This window comes from Sorex fumeus, unplaced genomic scaffold (genome assembly GCF_029834395.1).
Source record: "Sorex fumeus unplaced genomic scaffold, SorFum_2.1 ptg000122l, whole genome shotgun sequence".
In the NCBI taxonomy this organism is placed as follows: domain Eukaryota; kingdom Metazoa; phylum Chordata; class Mammalia; order Eulipotyphla; family Soricidae; genus Sorex; species Sorex fumeus.
Window position 1 is genome coordinate 7,545,909 of NW_026606179.1, and position 23,763 is coordinate 7,569,671.

Consider the following 23,763-nt stretch of genomic DNA (forward strand, 5'->3'; position numbering starts at 1 on the left):
ACTGGAATGTCTGAATGATCCTGGGGCTGGAACAATATAGCTGGTAGGGTGCTTGCCTTGCTCACAGCGGATTTGGGTTCGATCCCTGGTATCCCATATGGTCCCCTACACATCGCCAGGAGTAACCCCTGAGCACTGCTGAGTGTGGTCCCAAAATAAAAAGAAGAAAAAAGAAAAAAAGTTTGAATAATCCCAAGGGCCTAACAAGATGAAGTGGCTGAGGTTATGTACCGCTCCAGTCCCTAAAGCAGATTGACAGGCAGTTGCTGGCCCTGACACACAGGAGGGTCTATGCAAGTGTTTCCTGTGATCACAGAAATCAGACCATTTTAACAGGATATATGCTGGGAATTTAATTTTTTATTTAAGAAACTGGGGCTAGGGCTACAGAGATACTGCAGCGAATAGAGTGCTTGTAGAGGCCTGACCCAGGCTCAATGCCCAGCATGTCATGTGAGCATTGCCAGGTGTGACCCAAAAGACAAAATCAAAACTGAAAATAGAAAAACTGGGGCAGGTGCAATAGTACAACAGGTAGGGCATTTGGCTTGCACACAGGTGACCCAAGTTCAATTCCTGGCACCCCATTTAGCCCTCCAAGCCCCTCCAGGAATGTTCCCTGAGAGAAGAACCAGGATTAAGCCTTGAAAACCACTGGCTGTGCCCCCAAAGACCAGGTGTGATATCTGGCACCCGATAAGGTATAGCTCCCCAGTCCACCATGAGGAATCCCTGAACAGGGGTTTGTTTTATGGGACAAAAACACAAAGTGGAAACAAAGTCCTCTCTTCGAGCTTACTCTCTGGCTGATGGAAGAGATGCGGGACAGTTCTTTATGACAGAGATGACTAGGAATAAATGAGCTGAATTGCAATTGGCTGACCTGGGTTATTGGAAATGCTTCTCCAGTGCAGAAGGCCAGTTCTATCTACTTCTGCCAGCAGGTAAAGGCTTTCCTACAGCTTATTTTTCTAATTTTATTATTAATTTTTCATTTTGAGGGCACACCCCGCAGCACTCAGGGTAGCATCTATCTTCCCAGTGCTCGTTCTTATAGTTTGGCATGTAATGAAAGGAGGACCAGTTCCCAAATCTATGGTCCTGTTCCTTTATAACAAGGAAGACTGACACAGATGTCAAGTTTGCAAGAAACAGGAAATAGGTTTTAGGAAAACTAGGATAAGGTCTTGAATAAAATAAGATTTCAGAATAAACAGGTCAGGTGCTTTGCTAGCTTCTTCAGTGATTTGAAATCTTTTCTCTACATATAAAGATTTCAATACTCTCCCTTTTTGTTTTTGAGTCAAATCGGACAATGCTCAGGGGTTACTCCTGGCTCTGCATTTAGGATTCCTGATGGTGCTTGGGAGATCATATGGGATGCTTGGCATTGAATTTGAGTTGGCGACGTGCAATGCAAGCATCTTACTAGCTGTACTATCTTGCTGTCACAGAGTTTGAACACTCAGAGGGAGAACACTGTATTCCATGACCAAGAAATAATTTATCTATTTCCTCGAAAGCTAGACATTGTATTATATGTATAATTGGAGTGCAAATGGTAAAATCTAGTAAATCATAATACTGAAGTCCTTCATAGTTAATTTTATTGGTCTAGAAACATTCAGTTGTCAATATCTACACTTCTACATCTTTAGTTTCTACTGACCTGAAACAATCCAACATTTTTCCTGAGTAAATTTTTCTTGCAATAATCTGTATAGATTTTTTTGGGGGGGGGGGCACACCCAGCAAAGCTCAGAGAATTGAACCTGGGCTAGGTGAATGCAAGACAAGATTTTCATCACTATACTCTCCAGCCCCTAACTTTGTAAATTTTCCATCAGTTGGTGTGTCATGGTGTTTGCTTATGGTTATTTAAATTTATGCAGGGTCAAGGGATGCGTCTCTTAAGGAGAGCACTTGCATTGCATGCTTGAGACCTGGGTTCAGTCTTTGATAACATTAAGGAAAACTGAAAGTAATTCATTGGCAAGAAAACCACAGAAGGGCTGGAGAGACAGCACAGCGGGTAAGGTGCTTGCCTTCAATGAGCCAAATACGAGTTCAATCTCAGCATTCCACATGGCCCTGGAGCACCACTAGGAATAATTCCTGAGTGCAGAGCCAGAAGTAACACCTGATCATCACTGTAACCCAAAAACTGAAAAAAAAAAAAAAGCCACAAAAATGTGACCTGACTTCTGTGTTAGGCCATGATCCCATGATAACCTTTTCCCAATAGTGCTAATAACGTCATTCACTCCTTCGTATAAATTTTCTCTGGCTACTATTCTCCCTGTATAATTTCGTCCTTGAAATTAGACAAATGCCATGTATCTCCAGCCTTTCACAAATCCAAGGAGGTACAGTTTACTGACTCCATCTTGTCTGCGTACAATTTACTTCTAATCCTACACTACTAAGAAACCATTTTCTTTTCCTGGTATGTTTAATATGCTCATTTATGTCTGTGTGGACTCATTGTGTTATCTTTAAGCGCACTTTACAACATTTAAATTGGGTCTGGAGATAGTACAGCAGTTAGGGCACTTGCCTTGCTCACAGCTGACCCAGTTTAAATCCCTTAGTGCTGAGTCAGGAATAAGTCCTTAACATAGCCAGGTGTGGCCCAAAAAACAAAAATAAAATAAAGTAAAATAAAAATAGGGCTTAAGAGCTAGTATAGTGATTAAGTCATGAGTCTTGCACATGGCCAACCTGGGTTCAATCCCTGGCAACAAATATGGTCCTGTGTCCCAGCAGGAGTGACCCCTGAGCATGAGAGAGGAATAAGAACTTCCTCAAAGACTCAAAGACTTACTGATGGTCAATAGGAATTTATATTAAAAAAAAAAAAAGCTGGGTCTTGCTAAATTGGGACCCTGTTAGGCTCACTTTACTGTTAATTTCCTTAAGGTCTGCATTACCTGACCTCTTCTGTGATCTACGAAAACATGCCACAGGGTGGTGTTGAAATCCTCTTATACATACTTGGCACATCTGAAAGTTCAAGCAATCTTGCTAATACTTGGAACTTGTACTGAATCTACACTTTTTAGATTATCAAATACACAAAGTTAAAAAGTTAAAAAGTCTTGAAGAGGAAAAAAAATTCTTGAAGAGGAAGCCAGAGAGATAATGCAGTGGTCCCAAAACAAAACAACCAGCTCTGAAGATTAAACCTTTGAAAACCTACCCTCAAATAATCCCTGCAAAATCTATAATCTGGTGATGGATGCTGAATAAAGTGATGACATTCCACAGAAGGCTGAAGTCTTTTTCTAGTTTGAACCTTCTAGTACTGATTAAGGAAGACAAACTCATTAAGGCCTTCCCTTGTTTACTGCATTCATATGGCTTTTTATTTTCTCCAGTGTGAATTCCCTGGTGCTTAACAAGGCTGAAGCTAAATTTAAACCTTTTACCACAGTTGCTGCACCCATAAGATCGTTGTCCAGTGCTGATTTTCTCAGTAACTTTCACAGATGGGGGATTACTCACATGTGTCATACTTACACAGACTACACTCCCAAATCTGACCTCAGTGTGAGCTTTTCTCTAGCACTCAATGTTAAATACCATGTTCAAGATTTCCCCAAACATGTTACAATCACAGTTTTTCTCCACTGTTAACCTTTTTTTTTTTTTTTGGTGGGGTAATGGTGGTGATGGTGGTGGGGAGTCATACCCATTGGAGCTCAGGGGTTACTCCTGGCTCTGCACTCAGGAATTACCCCTGGCAGTGCTCAGGGACCATATGCAATGTCAGGGATTAAACTCAGGTCAGCTGCGTGCTAAGCAAAGGCCCTACCTGTTGTAATATTGCACGAACCCCACTGTCAACTTTCTGATGTTGAAAGTGTTGGAAGAACCAGAAGATTCCTCTAATTCACCTGTTAAAAACTTTAGTGTGGAGTTTCTGGTGTTCACAGAGGGTGGACCTCTGTCTAAAGAATTTCCCACATTTATGACACTCATGAGGCTTTTCTCCAGTGTGGATTCTCTGGTGCTCAATAAATCGCCTTTTGTAGATGAAAGACTTCCCACAGTCACTGCACCCGAATGGTCTTTCTTCATTGTGAAGTTTCTGGTGTTGAGTTAAACTGGATCTGTGTCTAAAAAATTTCCCACATTTGTGACACTCATGAGGCTTTTCTCCAGTGTGGATTCTCTGGTGCTCAATAAATCGCCTTTTGTAGATGAAAGACTTCCCACATTCACTACACTTGAATGGTTTTGCTTTATTGTGAAGCTTCCGGTGTTCACAGAGGGTGGACCTCTGTCTAAAATACTTTCCACATTCGTGACACTCATGAGGTTTTTCTCCTGTGTGAATTCTCTGGTGCTCAAGAAGTCTTTTCTTTTTGATAAAGGCATTCCCACAGTCACTGCACTTGAACAGTTTCGGCAGAGTGAGCGAGATCTCACTATTTTCTTTGTTTCTCTGTGAATGTTCTCCACTGTCAGTGGCTTGATGCTGAACAGAGTCCTGGACTCCCAGGCAATCCTTCTCATGCTCTTTACATGGAAAATTATTATTGGACGAAAGGACTTTACAGCTATTTAAAGGGAAGGCCCTGTTCTCCACCCTTATCACACATTTCTCCCCACTGTGCTGTCTCTGATGCTGTTGTTGATTTGATGAGAGAAAAAACTGGTTCCCACTTGTCACAGAAGCAGATAGATTCTGCTCAGGATGCATCCCTTGATGAGTACCAAGGCAAAATTTTTTTATTGCAACCATGGAGCATTTTTCAAAGGGACATGTCTTCAGAAAGGACAGATGTGATGCCGGACGTGTCTTCAGAATGGACAGATGTGATGCCAAAGTATTGCTCTGTGGCACTCTTTCTGTAGAAACATACTGTCCAGAAGGGACCTTCTCAGCTTTTATTCCATGGCAACAACCTGAAAGTGCAATAATGCTGATGAAGTATGAATGGATAAAGAAGCTGTGGCAATATTCACAATGAAATGCTAAGCAGCTGAAAGGAAAGATGTAATCTTGAATGGAACTGAAGGGTATCATGTTAAGTGAAATTAAGTCAGAAGAGAAGGACAAATACTGGATGATCTCTCTCATCTGTGGTACAGAAAAACAAAACAAGGAAATAAATAGTATGGAAAATCACAAACCCTTGGCCTTCGATTACATAACTGAGATTACCAAGCAGAGGGAGGGTGTGTTTCAGATACTGAAGAGGTGGACTAGAATATAAGAGAAGTGGAAGTTACTGGGCAATTAGATAGTAATGTCAAGATCATAAACATTTATACTATTGTAAACATGTGACCTTGTTACAACAATAAAAAAACATATAGTGCCTGAGAGATAATATAGGGGTTAAAGCATTTGCCTTGCACATGGCTGACTAGGCCCGACCCCAGCATGATCCCCTAAGCACTGCCAGTGTACCTCAACCATAAATCCAGGAAGGAGTAAGCTTTCAGCACTGCAGGGTGTTGTCACCCAAATAAAGAATGATGCTGATGAAGCATATACACAGTAAGGTGGGAAGGTCCATTTACAAACATCCATGATATGGGGGAGGAATACTGGAGACATTGGTGGTGGAAAATGTGCGCTGGTGGAGGGATGGGTGTTTGATCAATGTATGACTGAAACTCAAAAGTGAAAGCCTTGTAATTGTATCTCACAGTGATTTAATACAAAAAAAAGAAAGAAGAAAGAAAGAAAGAAAGAAAGAAAGAAAGAAAGAAAGAAGGAAAGAAAAGAAAAAACCAGTCCCATTGCCATCGACCTCCCTGGGGTGGGGGAACCAGCGTGAAACTACCGAATGTGGGCAGCGGGAGAGATAGACCGCTGCTGTCTTTCTGAGTTTACACAGCCCACTGTACTATCACTCCAACCCTGACCAAGAAATGTTAAATATACATGGGGGGGGGGGGGGGTGCACATGTATAATAGGTGATAGGACAGGAAATGAAACACAATAGTGGTGGAGGAAAGAGTTCAACTGGAAGAGGGGATGAAAGATAATGTAGGTGTTATGGAGGAAACTATGGGCAACAGTATGTAAACCTGTGTCACTGCACTGCATGGTCCTCCCGTTGTTCATCGATTTGCTCGAGCGGGCCCAGTAACATTTCCAGCGTGAGATTTCTTGTTACTGTGTTTGACATATTGAATACATCACGGGTAGCTTGCCAGGCTTTGCCATGTGGGCAAAAAGTTATAAAAAGTTCCTTTTAGAGGCAGGTGGGTGGGAGACAAATATGAGAGGGTGACTGTTGAAGGGACTGGTGCTGGAACACTATTCCTAAATCTAATCACAAATAACTCTGCAATTCTTGGTGAATCTTTGAAATATTTTGGGGGAGGGGGCTGGAATGATAGCACAGCGGGTAGGGCATTTGCCTTGCATGCGGCCCGACCCGGGTTCGATTCCCAGCATCCCATATGGTCCCCCGAGCATGGCCAGGAGTGCATGAACCAGGAGTAACCCCTGTCCATCGCTGGGTGTGACCCAAAAAAAGCAAAATAAAATATTTATTTTGGGGGGGAGGAAGGCTTTTGGGGTTATTCCCCGTAATGTTCAGGGGTTACTCCTGGCTTTGCACTCAGGAATTAATCCTGAATGGTGTCCAGGGATTAAATCCGGGTCAGCCGCATGCAAGGCAAACTCCCTACCCACTCTGCTATGGCTCCAAATTTTACAAAAATGTAAACTACATACTGTACAACAAAAAGAATATACATACACCCCAGGACCAATGAATGTAGGCCTCTTAGAAAATACAATACAATAAGGGGAACTATGTGGGACGAGTGATGAGGGACAAGAAGAGGTAAGAAATCAGAGCAGAAATGACAAGTAGGCAAAATGTCTCCAAGGAAAGATTGCCTTAGCACTAAGGCTGTGTTAAACATCGACATTTTCCCTGTAATGATTTTTATTTAGATCTGAACCATGCCTTCCTCCTGCTCCTCCACCAGGCATAGGAACCCAATAGTCCCCAGAGACCTGTTTACCCCCATTAGCATAAACACAGGACACTGGATACCCAGAGGCTTAAGCTGGTCACTGAGAAAAGATATGTAAGTGATGGTACAGTGGATAGGGAAAAGGTCCTTACCTACTGAGGCTATAAGTGACAGGTTCTCCAGCATCACTTCATGGTACAGGTACCTCTGAGCCTCATCCAGCAGCCCCAACTCCTCCTTGGAAAAGTACACAGCCACATCCTCAAAGGTTACATGGCCCTGTCATGATGGATAGATGAATCCAAAAGCAACCTCTGTTACTGAGACCTTTACTCCAGTTCATCACTCTTTCCCAACATCCCAAGTCAGTGGCAATGCCAGGTAAGTGGTATCTATTATGTCTTGGCAGCTCATCATCACTAACAACAGAAGGGATTAATAGCTCCACCTAAGATGGGGCTGGAGTGATAGTACAGTGGGTAGGGTGTTTGCCTTGCACATGATCAACCCAAGTTCAATCCCTGGTACCCCATAAGGTCCCCAAAGCCTGCTAGTGGTGATCCCTTAGTGCGGAGGTAGAAGTAAACCCTAAGCACCGCCATCTAAATTTCATCTAAGTTCAGGGTCTAGCTACATGGTCCCAGATCCTCTTCAGTTTCCCAAGGATTTCCCAAGAGAACACCATGTCCAATCAAACTGTCTTTCACTCTTATACCCAAATACAATGACCCCCACTTAGCCATTCCCATGTCAATCACTCTTGAGACTGGACCTTCCAGATCTTGATGACTACACCCCCAAGGTTAATGCCACTACCTACATCAAACCACTGCCACCTCACAGGCTTCCTCACATGCCTTCCTTTCTACATATGGAATCCTGGTATTTGCCAAGAACCAGGACTCAGTATCACCCCAGGTCTCCAATGAGTCCCTAGCTAGAGACAGTCCCAACACTGCTCTAATTATCTCCCTAGTTGGATTCTTGTCCCAATTTATTTTTTATTTTTTCGTGCCACATCCAACAATGCTCAGTGGTTACTCCCGTCTCTGCACTCAGGAATTACTCCTGCTGGTGCTTGGGGGACCAAATGGGATGCCAGGGATTGAACCTGGCTTGACTGTATACAAGCATTACCCTATCTGCTATACTATCGCTCCGGCCCCCTTCTCTCCACTTATACTAGAAGACAAGCCTTTCCTATTTGACGACATACCAAATAACTTTCCCAGTAGTTCCCACTTGTCTCAAGTTAATATGCCATCTTGCCAGAAATTAGGCTTCACTTAACAGTGATGGGCTATAGAAATAGTACAATGGGTTTCCAGCTGCACATATGGACCCCCATGATTGCTAGGAGTGATCCCTGAGTGCAGAGTCAGGAGTTAGCCATGCGTATAGCTGGGTATGGCCCCCAAATAAACAAAAAGTTCCAACAAAAAAGATGCGCACTGTAGGATAACACTGTTTTGTCATTTCTCCCTGGTCGCAGGGAGCTTAGGTTTATTGGGTAACACCATTCACAGTGCTCTCGAGGCATTCCCATTCCTCTGTGTTCATCTCTAATCTCTTCTCTGTGGTCTGCTTCCCCAACCGGTCAATCACTTCCCCAAAATCAGACTCTGTTGACTTATAAGATTAGGTCCTTCTAAGGACTCTGGATTTGTTAGTGAAATACTGCTTTTCTCTTTTCCTTATGTCTTTTGCATAGTTTACTTCAGAGCACTCCTTTTTGTATAGACACCGGAAAACAGCTACCCTGGCATTGAAATGGGTCAGACCAAGCGCCATAATACTTAACTATAAGTTTAGAGCATGGTCATGGACAAATTCTGTCATGATCCAAAGAGTAACAACTGGATTAGGACCCTGCTTGGATTAGGAAAGACTAACCTGGCCTGAGCACTGTAGTTTTGGGATCTATAGCGAGATGTCTCCAGGAGAGTCACCCTGCAAGCTTAATGTATCTCTTACTGTGTCCATACAAAATGACTAGAAAGATTATTTAGAAGTAAGTAAAGCTAAGATGGCTGTTGGACTAAGGAAAGGAAAAATACAACCCTAGGTGGTATTTCATCCTTGAGTGGATCTCTTGGCTGCAGGAGATCTTTGTCTTCCTTCAGAAGGAAGGGCTTTCGGATGTTGATTGTTCTACCTGACCATGGTGTAGTTGCTACCCCCAATGCTTGGAGGTTGGGCGCAAGACCAAGGCTTCTTCAAGAAAGAGTGCGGAGAGACTAGCATGGGGGGCAGGAGGAGACGGGAATGAGGGGCAGTGTGAGACTGGAATGGGGCACTTAGTGAGACTGGAACGAGCGTGTGGGGAGAATGGAATAAATGGCAACTGATCACCAAGCAGCTTGGTGTTCCTGTTCCCTCCTTCACGTGTCTGTTAATGGTAGCTGCAGGCTGGGATGGGGAAGTGGTACATGGCCACCAAATGCACATGGCAGGTGAGAAAGAACACTGCCCGCCACGCTCACTAATTTATTTTGTGATTACACACACACACACACACCGAGAAACACTATAATTGGCAAAAATCAAAGAGAACCCTAAAAGTAGCAAGGAAAAAGGAATCAAGTTTAAGAGGCTTTCTCCCCCAAAAGACTATCAGTAAACTTTGATACAAAAATTCTATTAGTATAGAAAAATAGTTCTGAGGCAGGAAGACAGGTTGGGGAGGCTTAGTAATAAAACTTTTGGGAAATAAAACTTGAGAAGAAATTGCCTGGCCCTGAAGTAGACCCAAATCATGAAGATCACATCTCTTTAGAGATGCAAAACTTTGTTGAATATACAGGAAATAGCATACAAGAAATAGAAATAGAAGGCTGGAGCGATAGCATACAAGAAATAGAAATAGAGGGCTGGAGCGATAGCACAGCGGGTAGGGCGTTCGCCTTACAAGCGGCCAACATGGCCGACCCGAGTTCGATTCCTCCGCCCCTCTCGGAGAGCCCGGCAAGCTACCGAGAGTATTCGATATGCCAGACACAGTAACAACAAAAGTCTCCAATGGAGACGTTACTGGGCCCGCTCGAGCAAATCGACGATCAACGGGAGGGCCTTTACTTTGGGTGAGAGCGATAGCACAGCGGGTAGGGCGTTCGCCTTACAAGCCGGCCAACATGACCGACCTGAGTTCGATTCCTCCGCCCCTCTCGGAGAGCCCGGCAAGCTACCGAGAGTATTTGATATGCCAGACACAGTAACAACAAAGTCTCCAATGGAGATGTTACTGGGCCCGCTCGAGCAAATCGATGATCAACGGGAGGGCCTTTACCTTTACCTTTACAGGAAATAGGGGATGAAATTAAAAAAACCTATAAATTAAAACTCATTTTATTTGTTTTGCCTTTTTTTGGGGGGGGGGGGGAGAGGGGTCACACCCGACGATGCACAGGAGTTACTCCTGGCTCCTTCACTCAGGAATTACTCCTGGCGTTGTTCAGGGGACCATATGGGATGCTGGGAATAGAACCCAGGTCAGCCGCGTGCGAGACTAACGCCCTACTCGCTGTACTATCGCTCTAGCCCCTAAAGCTCATTTTAAATGTACTGGAATTATATTCAGTTCTGTGTAATACCTAAAATATATAATGAAACAGCATTCCTATTGATTAGAAAATATCTGTTTAATCAAGAAAATATTTCTCATGAGATACATACAGTATTTGCACAAAAAAATCTTTGATACACTCTCATAAACTAAAAGTTCTTTCTGGCAGTGATCCACTTGAAAGCATGTCTGATGGTTTAGCCAGTATCAATCCACTAAAATATTTTTTGCAATTCTAGCAGCTTTTCTTCTAATTCTAATCACTGTATTTTCACTATTGTATGTAGTCTGGAAGAGCCACCCAGAGCCCAGGTCAGTGTCCATCCGGAAGCTACTAACCCAGGGAGCAACAGAAAAGAAAGGGGGCTATGTGGATATGCACACATGTGTGGAAACAGATATACACATAGCTTAAAAGATTAGATAGGTGAACTAAGGACAAGAGCTGGATAAGGGGTCTATGGGACCTTTATCTCCTAGAGAGCTAGAACCACAGGGGAAAGCTCGTTTGGTGGGGGTCTTGAAACCACTTTTAAGTAGGTCACCCCTCCTATTGAAGATTTCTTTGAGATAGTAACTTGTTCTTGGTGCCTTGTTCAACTAGCTGATAATTAGTTTTAGACAATAAAAAAGGCATGTAATTGTAGGATAACATTGGTTTGTCCTTTCTGCCTTGCCACAGGGAACTTAGGTTTATTGGGTTATTCCCATTACAGTGCTCCCATTCCTCTGTGTTTATCTCCTTAAGTCCTTTCCATAATTAATTCAGAGCAATGTCCTTTTTTTGTATGAACACAGGAAGACAGTTAATACTATGCTTTTGTAATTTGGGAGTTAATTGACTCTGAATGATACTCACTCCAGGGCATCTGTTCTCTCAACTTAAGCCTCAATTGCCCTTACTTCCTAGCACTACAAAAGCAGGGTCCCGACAAGGGACTAGACGGATCCAGAGCAAGCAGTGAGCTACCCTGGCATCAAAAAGGGCCTGTCCAAAGCGCCATAATACTTAACTATAAGGTAAGAGCATGGTCACGGACAAATTGTCATGATCCAAAAGTAATAACTAGATTCGGACCCTTGCTAGGGTTCACGATCACGATCATCCTGTTGTTCATCGATTGCCTTGAGCAGGCACCAGTAATGTCTCCTTTGCTCTAGCCCTGAGATATTAAAAAGTGCCATATTCAAGGCTCTTTCAGGGTTAGGAGAATGAGACCCATCATTGTTACTGGTATTTGGCATACTGGGTACGCCACGGGGAGTTTGCCAGACTCTGCCGTGGGGGCAGGTTACATTCGGTAGCCTGCCAGGTTGTCCAAAGTAGAATGAAATAATAAGAAAATAGATAATAAGAAAAAGCAAAAGGTGTCTATTGCTTTGGCCCTCCTGAATCTCAAGGAAAAGGGGGAAAGCACTGTTTTTGTATTTAACTTAGATTTCTATTTGTTTCATGCTGATTTATTCTCAGGCCATAAGTTTATACCCAGGCAGCACTGGGAATAGCCCAGATGGCCAGGCCCATCCCCCTCCAACAAGAATAACAACAACAAAACATGTTTTTGTGGTTAGGAATATAGGTCCATGGTAGAGCACTTGAATGGGTGAGGCCATGATTAATTAGGGTCTGAGCACTGTAGTCTGAGTCTGCGTTGAGATGTCGCCAGGAGAGCCACCCTATAAGCTCAATGTATCTCTTACAGTGTCTATACAAAAAGGACATTGCTCTGAAATTAACTATGCAAAGGATTTAAGGAGAAGAGAAAAGAAGTATTTATAAGTTAACAGAGCACAAAGAAAGAGGTTACAAATAAGCACAGAGGAATGGGAGCACTGTGATGGAAGTAACCCAAGGCAGAAAGGACTAAACTCCCTGTGGCAAGGCAGAAAGGACAAACCAATGTTATCCTACATGTGATGGAGAATGGAGCTCTCAATCCAGGAGGCTAGAACAACCTGACCCCATGCTTTCTCTTATGTCTGTCTTGTTTTCTTTGCTTTCCTTTTCTTTTCTTCGCTTTTCTTATCTTTTTGGGCCATCTGGCGATGCTCAGGGGTTACTCCTGGCATTGCCTGGGGGACCATATGAGGTCCAGGGATCCAACCCTGGTCGGCCTCATGCAAGGCAAATATCCTACTATTGTTCCGGCTCCTTCCTGTGCTGTTTTCTTAATCCTTGTGGCACCCCTGTTCTATTGATCCACTGACGTGGGGGTGGTTCCTGACAAATTTGAGATGCAAGACCTGAGCTTTTTGGAGATGGAGAAACTGAGGCACCACCTAGATGCAGAAATCCAATTCCATGGTGATTCATTAAAAAATAATAATAATAAATTTCAAGCCCAGTAGCTAGAGCTATAGTACAGTGTGCAGTAGCCAGAGCTATAGTACAGTGTGTAGGGCACCCTGCTTGTGACAGTCCAAGCCTGATTCAATTCCTGGCAGGCATATGGGTCTCCTAAGTCTCTCAGGAGTGATCCCAGAGAGCAGAACTGGACACTGGACACTGCTGGGTGTGGGGTTCAAGCCACACCCTTAATCAAAGTCTGATTGTTTGGGGGTGAGGGGGGCTTTTTTGATCACACCCAGCGATGCTCAGGGGTTACTCCTGGCAGTGCTGGGGGGACATATGGGATGACAGGGATCAATCCAAGGTTGGTGGCACACAAAGCAAGTGCTTTCCCCGATGTACTATAGCTCTGGCCCCCAAAGCCTGATTTTTTTTTTTTTTTAACTTTTAGAGTTCAGTCTACAACTGCCCTCACTTCAAAAGGCTTGCTAAATCCCATGTTCCAGGGTACTGTACTTGTGCAATACTTAGTGGAGATCCTATGAGGGCTTCCTCAGGTTAATTTACTCTGATAACAGAAAACTTAGATTTACTGAATATAAATATACAACTTAAGAGCTGAATAAGACAAATTTATGTCGTGGGGTACAGGGGCAAAGTGACTGCTTCCATGCCCTCTGGAGACTGGCCCAGAATTCCAATCACTTCAATATATCATCAACTCCGAATTTCCTCCTTTAAGTTTATAGTAAACCAGCACACACACAAGTTCCTTTGAACAGTACCAGGAGCAGCCCCTGAGCACTGCCTGGTGTGGTCCCAAAACCATACTTTAAAAATATATTTATGGGGCTGGAGCGATAGCACAGTGGGTAGAATGTTTGCCTTGCACGTAACCAACCCAGGTTCAATTCCAAGCATCCGATATGGTGCCCCTGAGCACTGCCAGGAGTAATTTCTGAGTGCAGAGCCAGAAGTAACCCCTATGCACTGCAGGTGTGACCCAAAAAGCAAATAATAATAATGATAAATAAAAATATTTATTAGGGCCAGAGAGATTGGGGTGGGAGAGAAGGTAAGGCACTTGTTTTGAGCACAGTTGACCAGGATTCAGTCTGATCCCCAAGCACCACTAGGACTGATTCCTGAGCATTGCCAGGTGGGGACCTCAAACGAAAAAGCTACAAATTAAATAATAAATAAGAGTATCGATCACCAAATCTCCATCTCCCAACCTCTGAGGCCTGGGATGGGGCTGGATGTCTTTCATTCCATCTTCTTAGCAACATGAACCATTCAAAGGTCAACGAGGGGCTCCATCACCCCTTTAGCACTAACATATTCACGTGAATTTTTTTTCCTTTTTGGGTCACACTTGGCGATGTACAGGGCTTATTCCTGGCTCTGCACTCAGGAATTACCACTGGCGGTGCTCAGGGAATCATATGGGATGCTGGGAATTGAACCCGGGTTGGTGGCATGCAAGGCAAATGCCCTACCCACTGTGCTATTGCTCCAGCCCCATTCACGTGAATTTTTAAAAACATTCTTACCACAAAAAAAATAATAAGGACCTTTGTGCTATCAACTGGAAAAAAGACCAAAGAGCTTACATTATGCCAGAGATCTGTGTATCAACTAATTACTACTCGTCTATATTTTACCGGGCTGGAGTGATAGCACAGCGGGGAGGGCATTTGCCTTGCACGCGACTGACCCAGTTTCGATTCCTCTATCCCTCTCAGAGAGCCTGGCAAGCTATTGAGAGTACCCTGCCCACATGGCAGAGCCTGGCAGTTCCCCATAGCATATTCAATATGCCAAAAACAGTAACAAGTCTCATAATGGAGACCTTACTGGTGCCCACTTGAGCAAAATCAATGAACAATGGGAACGACAGTGCTACAGTGCTATATTTTACCATGTTTAATCAATTTCAGTTCTAGAGTTATAATGCAGTGGCATAAAGCACATGCCTTGCAAGCTAAAGGTCATGAGCTTAAATCCTTAAGACCATATCCACTGAGCCCAACCCCGGCAAGACTGTTGTCTGCAATCCCTGATGCCACCAGTGATTCCAGTCACACCACAATCAAGTGTGTTTAAGCACACAGAAAGTATGCTATCCCCAGTGAGTGCAGCTGAAAATGTGTGAGCACCAGGCTAAGATGTGTGTGATCGCAGCAAGTCAGAGGTTGAACCCCCAAGAGCTATGGGTGAGTGCCTGTTATCCCAACAATGAAGACAGGTTCAGGGGGAGTTAAAACACAGTTATGGGAGGGCAGCAGACTGGGTGCTTGACTTACACCCGGCCAACCCAGGTTCAGCCAACTCAGGTTCAACCACGTTGTGTTCAACCCTACTCCACAATGGGCTCCCAGGACCAGCCATGAAAAAGGAGCAGGGGACACTCCGGTTTCCTACACTCTTAGGCACCTACGAGTAAAACTTTTTTTTTTTTACGGGGGGGGGGGGGGGGGACAGGGGGGAAAGGACGAACACAACGATGATAATGGGTGGTGCTCTGGACAAGTGTCTTAACCCCCATACTGTCCCTCCCACCCTTAAATTAAAACATTTACCTTAAAATAGAGGATAAGGCAGGGGCTGGAGTTATAGCACAGCAGGTAGGGCGTTTGCCTTGCAAGCGGCCGACCCAGGTTCAATTCCCAGCATCTCATATGGTCCTCTGAGCATCACCAGGGATAATTCCTGAGTGCAGAGCCAGGAGTGACCCCTGTGCATGGCCGGGTGTGACCCAAAAAGCAAATAAATAAATAAAATAGAGAATGAGGCGATAGCACAGTGGTTTGGAGGCTATCATTGCACGCAGCCAATTAGGGTTACCGCAGAGTCCCCCCAAGCTGGGAACGATCCCTGAGCCCCAACAGATATGGCCAGAAATCACAAAAATATACAAAAGGCAGGCCAGAAGTGAGACAATGGACTTCCCGTGAAAGCACCAGGTGTTACACCTGTACCAGGCATGGGCAGCGGAGAACCCATCTTCCCCCACGATGTGATGGAGGCAGGCAGCTGACAGGAAAATGTCCCCATGGCAACAGAGTTCCTAGGGAGTAGTGAAACCACCTAGACCTGGCCCTAAGGCTGTCAGGACCCACCTGGGAGCACAGGAACTAAGGCCTGATTAAGATTCTGACCTGGGGGACCAGAATGATAGCACAGCAGGTAGGGCTTTTGCCTTGCACGAGGCCGACCTGAGTTCAATCCCCGACATCCCATATGGTCCCCCAAGCACTCCTAGGAGTAATTCCTGACTGCAGAGCCAGGAGTAACCCCAGAGCATAGCTTGGTGTGACCCCAAAAGCAAAATAATAATAATAAAATTAAAGACTGACCTGGCGCTGAGACCCAGAGAAGACTAACCACTCCCCTGCCACCCCTCCTCCCCGCTGAGAAGCTCCAGGAGAAACAAAGGCCAGGAAAGGAATTTCGACCTCTCCCTACACTAATCCCCTGGCAACCACCCTAGCACCTAGCTATAAAGCCCCATGTGGACAGATAGGAAGATCCCTATAAATGCCACCTCGAACACAGAAAGAGCGTATATGCTGCCTAAGTACATGTGTCCACTGCATCTCCCCTCTTGAGATGTGTACTGGGGTTCTCTCCAACTCTGGAGAAGCCCGTGTTGTCCCTTGAGCGTGTCACTCTCCCTTTAATCTCCCTCCCTCCCCTTCCTAAAACCCTTCAAATAAATTGTATTTACTTCACTGCTCATCTACTTTCTGCGAGAAAAGACAGGGACCCGGACGTCCACCCTGGGTAAGGCTGAGGGAACCGACTTAACTTTTCTGCAAAGAGCAATTCCTCACTCTAGCCTGAGTGCGGCTCCCGGAGAGATGGGGTGTTGGGGATCGACTATGCTGTAGAGACCAAGCGGAGGTCAGATATGGCTTGACGGCCACCTGGTGGGCTCATCACAGACTTATCTGCCCTAGCCTTCCCAGTCGTCCTGGGATGGCAGAGGCGGATCAGAAGTGACCGTCTACCACCTCTCCGCCTCACTTACATAAGCCACCGTGGGGGCCCACCGACTTCAGTCTTCTCTAGCCCACATCGATCTCCCACCTCCCACCGCGATCATCCTCCCGTCCGCACCGCGGCGCCGCGCACTCCGCCCGTCCCGAATCGTGAGGGCCACGGCAGGCAGATGCCGCCGCTGTTAGTGTGTGAGGCTAGGCGGGTCTGTCGCCCTCCCTGACGGGGCTCAGACGAGTCAATCCCGCGCGGCGCCCGGTCGGGCAGTCTTCGGTGCCCAAGCGCGTCTGACTCCCTACACGGGAGCCTCTTTACGGGGAGGCCCAGGTACCCTCAGGGAAGCACTCACGTGTGGAAAGCCTGTAGGCGCCGCCGTCGCTAACGCCATCGCAGGTCGGGAAGAATGGAACACTTAACCAAGTGGCGTGCACAGGGAACGGAAGTCACTTCCAGGGTAGCCCAAGACGGCCTCTAGAGTACCGCGAGACTTGCCGCGACGCTGATACTCCTCTCGCGTGATCTGATTGGTTGGAGCCAGGACAACCCCCCCCCGGTCGCACTGCCTTATGGGTAATGTAGTTTCGGCCGCTACGGGACCAGTGAAGGATTGTTGAACGTTATCCTGCACCCAATCCTAAAGGAACCTCGCTTGCCTCCTGTGCTATGGCCGAAACCAGCAGAAATGGCCAAGAAGAGCACTTTACCCGGATGTGAATACGACATATCAACACTTAAAATGAGATCTACAGGGAGGGAGGGGCAATGATTCTTTTTTTGTTTGTGGGTGCCAAAGAATAGTACAGGGGATAAGGTCGGCTTGGGTACCCCATGTGAACCCCAGCACTGCCTAGAGGAGAAATAACTCCTGTGTATTGCCGGATGTGACCCAACTCTTCCCTCCCAACAACCCCACACCCCACACCCGACCCCCACAGGCAAAAAAAAAAAAAGTTGTTGTGGGCTGGAGCTATAGCACAGCCGGTATTAAAAAACAATTATAAGTGCTTTGTAATTCAATTAAAAATTTAAAGAAAAAAGTAATGTTGGAGTTAATGCCTAATTCAAAGACCATTAACTTGGGTGTATTTTGTAGGAAAGTGAGATTGTACTTTGGGGGCCAGAGAGATATTACAGCACATAGCTTACCTTGCATGTAGCCAACCCAGATTCAATCCCAGCACTCCAGGTTTCCCCTTACCGGCTCTGCCAGGTTGTGGTCCCTGAGCACACAGCCAGGAGTCAGCCCTGAACACCACCAGGTGTGACCTCAAAACTGAAAAAAAAAAAATTAGGGCCGGAGTGATAGTACAGCAGGTAGGGCTTTTGCCTTGCACGTGATCGACCTGAGTTTGATCCTTAGTATGCCATATGGTCCCCAACCACTGCCAGGAGTATTCATGATGCAGAGCCAGCAATATCTAGATATTCTCTGAGCATCGCTGGGTGTGACCCAAAAAGAAAAAAGAATGGACTTTTATAAAACCCAAGTTCTGGTGCACACATTTCAAAGGCCAACTGTTTATGAGACAAGTTGGTGTGAGAAAAGGGTTTATTTGTGGCCCTAAGCCTGAGATTGATGTCAGTGGGGTCCACGGGTGGCTTATGTGAAGCGGAGAGGACAAAGATGGTCACTTTCTCCCCATCTGCCTCTGCCACCCAAGATCCAGGGTTACTGGATTCTTGTCTCACCTCACAGAAAAGAATTTCAGGAATAGATGAGCAGTGAAGCAAAACATATTTTATTTGGATTTTTTGATGGGAAGAAGGAAGAGAAAGTAGGAGAGAGTGGAGAGTAATGTGATCAAGAGAGAACGTGGGCTTCTCCAAGGGTGGAGAGAGCCCCTACACACATCCCAGCATTAGACAGGAAAGCATGAAAATACACATCTCAAGTGGAGAGATGTGGGCGACACCTGTGCTTGGGCACAACATGTGCGTGACCATGTGGGCTCAAGTAGCACATGGACTAGGGCAGCATATGTGCGCCCTTCCTTTGTGGAAGTGGTAAAAGGTGGCTTTATAGGGTTTCTCCAACCTGCCCCCATGTGGGGCTTCTACCTAGATAAGAGTTCATTGCTAGGGTTGTTGCTAAGTGGGTAGAACTCCTTTTCTTGATCTTTGGTCCTGCTGAATCTTCTCTCAGAGGATGGGTCCAGCCTTCTCTGGTCTGGGCTAGCTGAAGGTTAGTCAGATTAAGGGAAGGAATTGAGGGTTTTCCTGGCGCCGTGTAATCCCATCAACGGCCAAGACCCAGAGACTATAAAACCCAGCTCGCGGAAGAGAATAGCGCAGAATCTCCTGCCCCCGCGCCTGGCTGTCCTCGCCGGGGCCCCTTGGAGGGGAGCGGGTTGAGTTTCCCTCCCCGCCCCGACCAGGGCTCCAGCAGCCAAAGACCTCCAGAACCAGCCACCACCATGCAGACAACTCTCCACACGCATGAAGGTACCGGCAGAGGAACAAAGGCATGCGGGTCCCGGGGCTGAGACCTCCAAGCCTGCTCGGATCAGGGCTGACATCTTATTATCTCATTCCTACTTTGGACAAACTGGCAGGCTACCGAATGTAACCTGCCCACACGGCAGAGTCTGGCAAACTCCCCGTGGCATACCCAATATGCCAAATACCAGTAACAACGATGGGTCTCATTCTCCTAACCCTGAAAGAGCCTTGACTATGGCACTTTTTTAAAAATCTCAGGGCTAGGACGAAGGAGACATTACTGGGGCCTGCTCGAAGCAATCGATGAACAACAGGATGGTCGTGATCGTGGTCATGATCGTCGTGACCAGTAAATTCCTTCAGGCTCTTTCTGTAGGGAGAGGTCCAGTCAGGGTCTGTTGCAGGAGAAAGTCTTATCAGGTATTGCTATCTGTATCCACAAAGTGGGTCAGACTTAGGACTGGTGGCTTTATTACTGTCAGATATTTCATTGCCATCATGTTGGTGGGGCGGGAGGGAGACCTTCCCTAACCTACCTGCCTGCATCAAGATGATGATTCATGTTCCTCCCCCAAATCCACCTTCCTCTCCACTGGGGAAGACAGAGGCTTATATAGAGCTGGTTGGGAAAATAAGTTAAAAGAGGGATTTGTCTTGAGGCCATCAGGGTGGGCGCCAATGGTGAGATCCTTGTGTGACATGGTCAGGCAACCATACTTCTCCTGAGTCTTCAAACTAACCTTGAAGAGTCTTTCTGGAGGGCCAGTTGTTTTCTTCTCCATCCTCTCTTCGTAACTGGACCTTGTTTCAACACACAAAAGAATTAACACAAAGCATTAATACTGGGCAAAGAATAAAAGAAAAAGATATTACAAGGACTGTACATTGTTGAATAACATTGATTCATCCTTTCTTCTCCACTGCAAGGAGCTTAGGTTTATTGAGTAACACCCTTCACAATGCTCCCAAGACACTCCCATTTTCCTCTGTTTATCTTTAACTTCTCCTTTGTGCTCTGCTTTCCCTCCCTGTTAATCACTTATATCCCCAAATCAGACCCTGTGACTTGTAGAATCAGATTCTTCTGAGGATTCTGTATTTTATATATGCAAGCGAAATATTGTTTTTCTCTTTCCTTTATGTCCGTGTTTTTTTTTTTTGCTTTTGAGTCACACCTAATAATGCTCAAGGGTTACTTACTCCTGGCTTGGTACTCAGGAATTACTTCTGGTGGTACTCAGGAGGACAGTGGTACTTGGGGAATTGAACCTGGGAGGGCCCCATGCAAGGCAAATGCCCTCCTGCTATACTTTTGTCTCAGTTCTCCTTTATGTCCTTTGCATAGTTTACTTAATTTTATTTATTTGATTTGCTCATTTGATTTTAATATTTTTTAACATTTTATATATTTTTATAAAATAGTTCACAGTATTTTATTACATTTAATATTCAAACACCAATCCCGCCACTATTACATGTTTCCCACCACCATATTTTGGATGTTTCCATTTCAAACCCCAACCCCTGCCCCAAAGCAGAATCAAAACAATTTATTTTTAATTGTTTTTTATGAATAAACTGCTGAAAATTATCCAAAAATGTTTCTTTAGAAGGAAGTGTGTGAGGATTGTGGGCCATTAAGCCTTATATAAGAGATTACTAACATGTTGTTAAAGATTAAGCCTTGTGTGCTTATATATATGTATAGATATAGATATATATGCAAGAGGGATGCTATAGCACAGTGGGTAGGGCATTTGCCTTGCATGCGACCGACTCAGGTTAGATTCCTCTGTCCCTCTTGGAGAGACCGGCAAGCTACCGAGAGTATCCCACCCGCACAGCAGAGCCTGGCAAGCTCCCAGCGGTGTATTCGATATGCCAAAAACAGTAACAAGTCTCACAACGGAAACTTTACTGGTGCCTGCTTGAGCAAATCAATGAATAATGGGAGGACAGTGCTACAGTTCTACACACACACACACACACACACACACACACACACACACTTATATATATGTATATATATGTAAAAATATATTTCCCCCTAAGATTGTTTGCCTTCAATTTTAAACCCCATCAAATGTGGTGCACTCTTGGAATATTAGTGGTGTGAGGTATGAGATGTCGTGCAGCCTCAAGTGCAGCCATGTGGTCCAGGAATAAGTTCACTCATGGGTGAGCCTCGGCCCAAGCATGTGGAGAGCAGCTGTGAGCATGGTGGTGATTGAGTTCTGGAAGTTTTCAGCTACTGGGACTGGCTTCTTTGGGGTGGAGAGGGGCTTCACCCGTCCGCCTATGGATTGCCCCAAATGAAACAGTGTGGTGTTGGGTCTGGCAGCATGGCTATGGCATGTAGTATTATGCTCTCTTCTGAGAGATTTACATTGAGTCTGCATAGTTTACTTTAGAGCAACGTACTTTTTGTATAGACCCAGGAAGACAGCTAATGCTATGCTTTTGTAACTTGGGAGTTAATTGACTCTGAATAATATTTATTTCTGGGCATCTGTCATACTTACTCAGCGTAAGCCTTAGTTATCCTCAGTTCATAACACCCCAAAAGGAAGGTCCCAGTGAGGGACTTGGATGGATCCAGGGCAAATGCAATCTACACAAGCATCAAAAAGGTACAAACTGTATACTACCCTGTTATCAAAAAGGGACAGGCCAAGTGCCATAAAACTTATTATAAGTTAAGAGCATGGTCATGGACAAACTGTCATAACCCAGAAACTTGGGAAAAGGGGTGAATTGTTCCCATCTAGGTCTTTTTTCTTCTTTTTCAGAGAATTTGAGATCACATCTAGTGGTGTTCACTCCTAAGTTGGGGATGAAGGAGGATTCAGCACAGGAATCTCGCTGGTGGAAGCTTAGTTCACCCCTGTACTCTCTCTGGCCTGGATCCAGGGATTCCTAAGCTTCTTTTAGCTGAAGAGAGGAGAGAGGACTAGGAGAAGTCAGGGATGCACTGCAGCACCACCAAAGGTCTCTGTAACATCTTAATTCAGGGGCAGGAGCAATAGAACAGCATCCCTTGCTGCACTTGCCTTGCATGTGGGCCAACCTGGTTCAATCCCAGGTATCCTAAAAAATCCTCCCTGTCAGGAGTTATTCTTGAGCACAAAGCCAAGAGTAAGCCTTTAAGGGCTGCCAGGTGTGGTCCCAAAACAGAAAACAAGCAAATGAATCTCAATTCAACATGGCCAAAACCTAACTCCTTGTGTTCCCACTAAAAACTGCTCTTACCACCAATGTCCAAGAGGTGGCACTAACTTGCTTCTAACTGCTGAGGCCAAATTTCTCCACCCCTCACTCCAAGTGAACTCAGAGGTGCGGGAGCCATAGTACAGCTGCGAGGGTGCTTGCCTTGAATGTGTCCAACACCCCATGTTTCTCTAAGGCCTACCAGAAGCAATCCCTGAATGCAAAGCCAGGAGTAAGCCCTTATCATTTCTGGGTCTGACCAAAAAGAAACAAGAATTTAAAAAGTGGACTTGGACTTGAAAAAACTAAGTGCATATTCCACCACAACTCACCTGGATTAGTTAGTAGCTTTCCCCTGTTTTCCCTGCAACTTAAGAGTGCCCTCTTCTGCCCCCCAAAGCTAGTTAAGGCTGAGGAGATGATGCAAAGGGTCGGAATGCATGACTTGCATGAGTGAGTCCCTAAGTTTGATCCCAAGCACACACCCCATGGGGCCCCAAGCACATTGGGGAGGCCTTTATATATGTGAAAAAATACTGGGGCTACAGGTATATGCTAAATGGTAGTGTATGTACCCTGCATGTATGAGGCTCTGAGTATGATTCCCCAGCACCACAACTTTTTTTTTTAAACTGCAGGAAGAGCCAGTTAAGTCTAAGTCACTTCCTCTGCTCCAAACCTACAGTTTCCACCATCCGTGAAGTAGAAACAGAGCTCCTTAACTTTATTGTTCACATTCTAAATTTTACTTCACTGTTTCCACCATAATAGATTAAAGTTGCTTTGACATTTCTTTATCCATAAAAATTTTTGATTGCTTATTCTGTGCGAGGGTCTCATACTACCACTACATGCTGCCAACTGCTGACCCACATCCCTGGCCATAATTATCCAGTGTTAATCACTGTGAATATAATGTCTTCTAAAAGTCATACCATTGGGTGCTAAAAGTGGGAATCAAGTCATACAGCCCTTGTTGGGCCCTGATTACCTTCTAGGGTTCTCTAAGGACAGAAAAGCAGCAGGTAGTCCCAGGACACCAGAGCAGAAATGTGGAAGTTCAGGTGGGTGGAAGCTGAAGAACAAAGGCCTTGGGATAATCCCACTTACCTCTGCATGGTACTGGAACCTCCAGACAGAAATGTAAAGTTGTGAAAACTAGGCAACAATGCTGGCCCCTCACTTTATCTACTCTTCCATATCAGTGACACATATGGGGAGCAGCCAAGTAACCTAGATAAATACTTAATCTCCTTTCCTCTTGTCTCTAAATATGGTTGAATAATAGTGTCCACTAAAAAGGTACACAATTGG

At 45.2% G+C, this 23,763-nt stretch overlaps 1 protein-coding gene across 1 annotated transcript in view; it reads right to left on the minus strand.

Annotated features, from left to right (window-relative positions):
• The window catches only part of LOC130043887 (zinc finger protein 549-like), a 29,609-nt gene extending 12,346 nt beyond the window's left edge, over nucleotides 1-17,263 (minus strand). The window contains exons 1-3 of the mRNA XM_056136384.1: nucleotides 17,153-17,263; nucleotides 7,102-7,228; nucleotides 3,897-4,911 (exon numbers count right to left, since the gene is read on the minus strand). Coding sequence (XP_055992359.1) covers nucleotides 3,897-4,911; nucleotides 7,102-7,228; nucleotides 17,153-17,191 — 1,181 coding nt within the window. The 5' untranslated portion in view covers nucleotides 17,192-17,263. The remainder of the gene's footprint in view (nucleotides 1-3,896; nucleotides 4,912-7,101; nucleotides 7,229-17,152) is intronic.
• Between the last annotated feature and the right edge of the window lie 6,500 nt (nucleotides 17,264-23,763).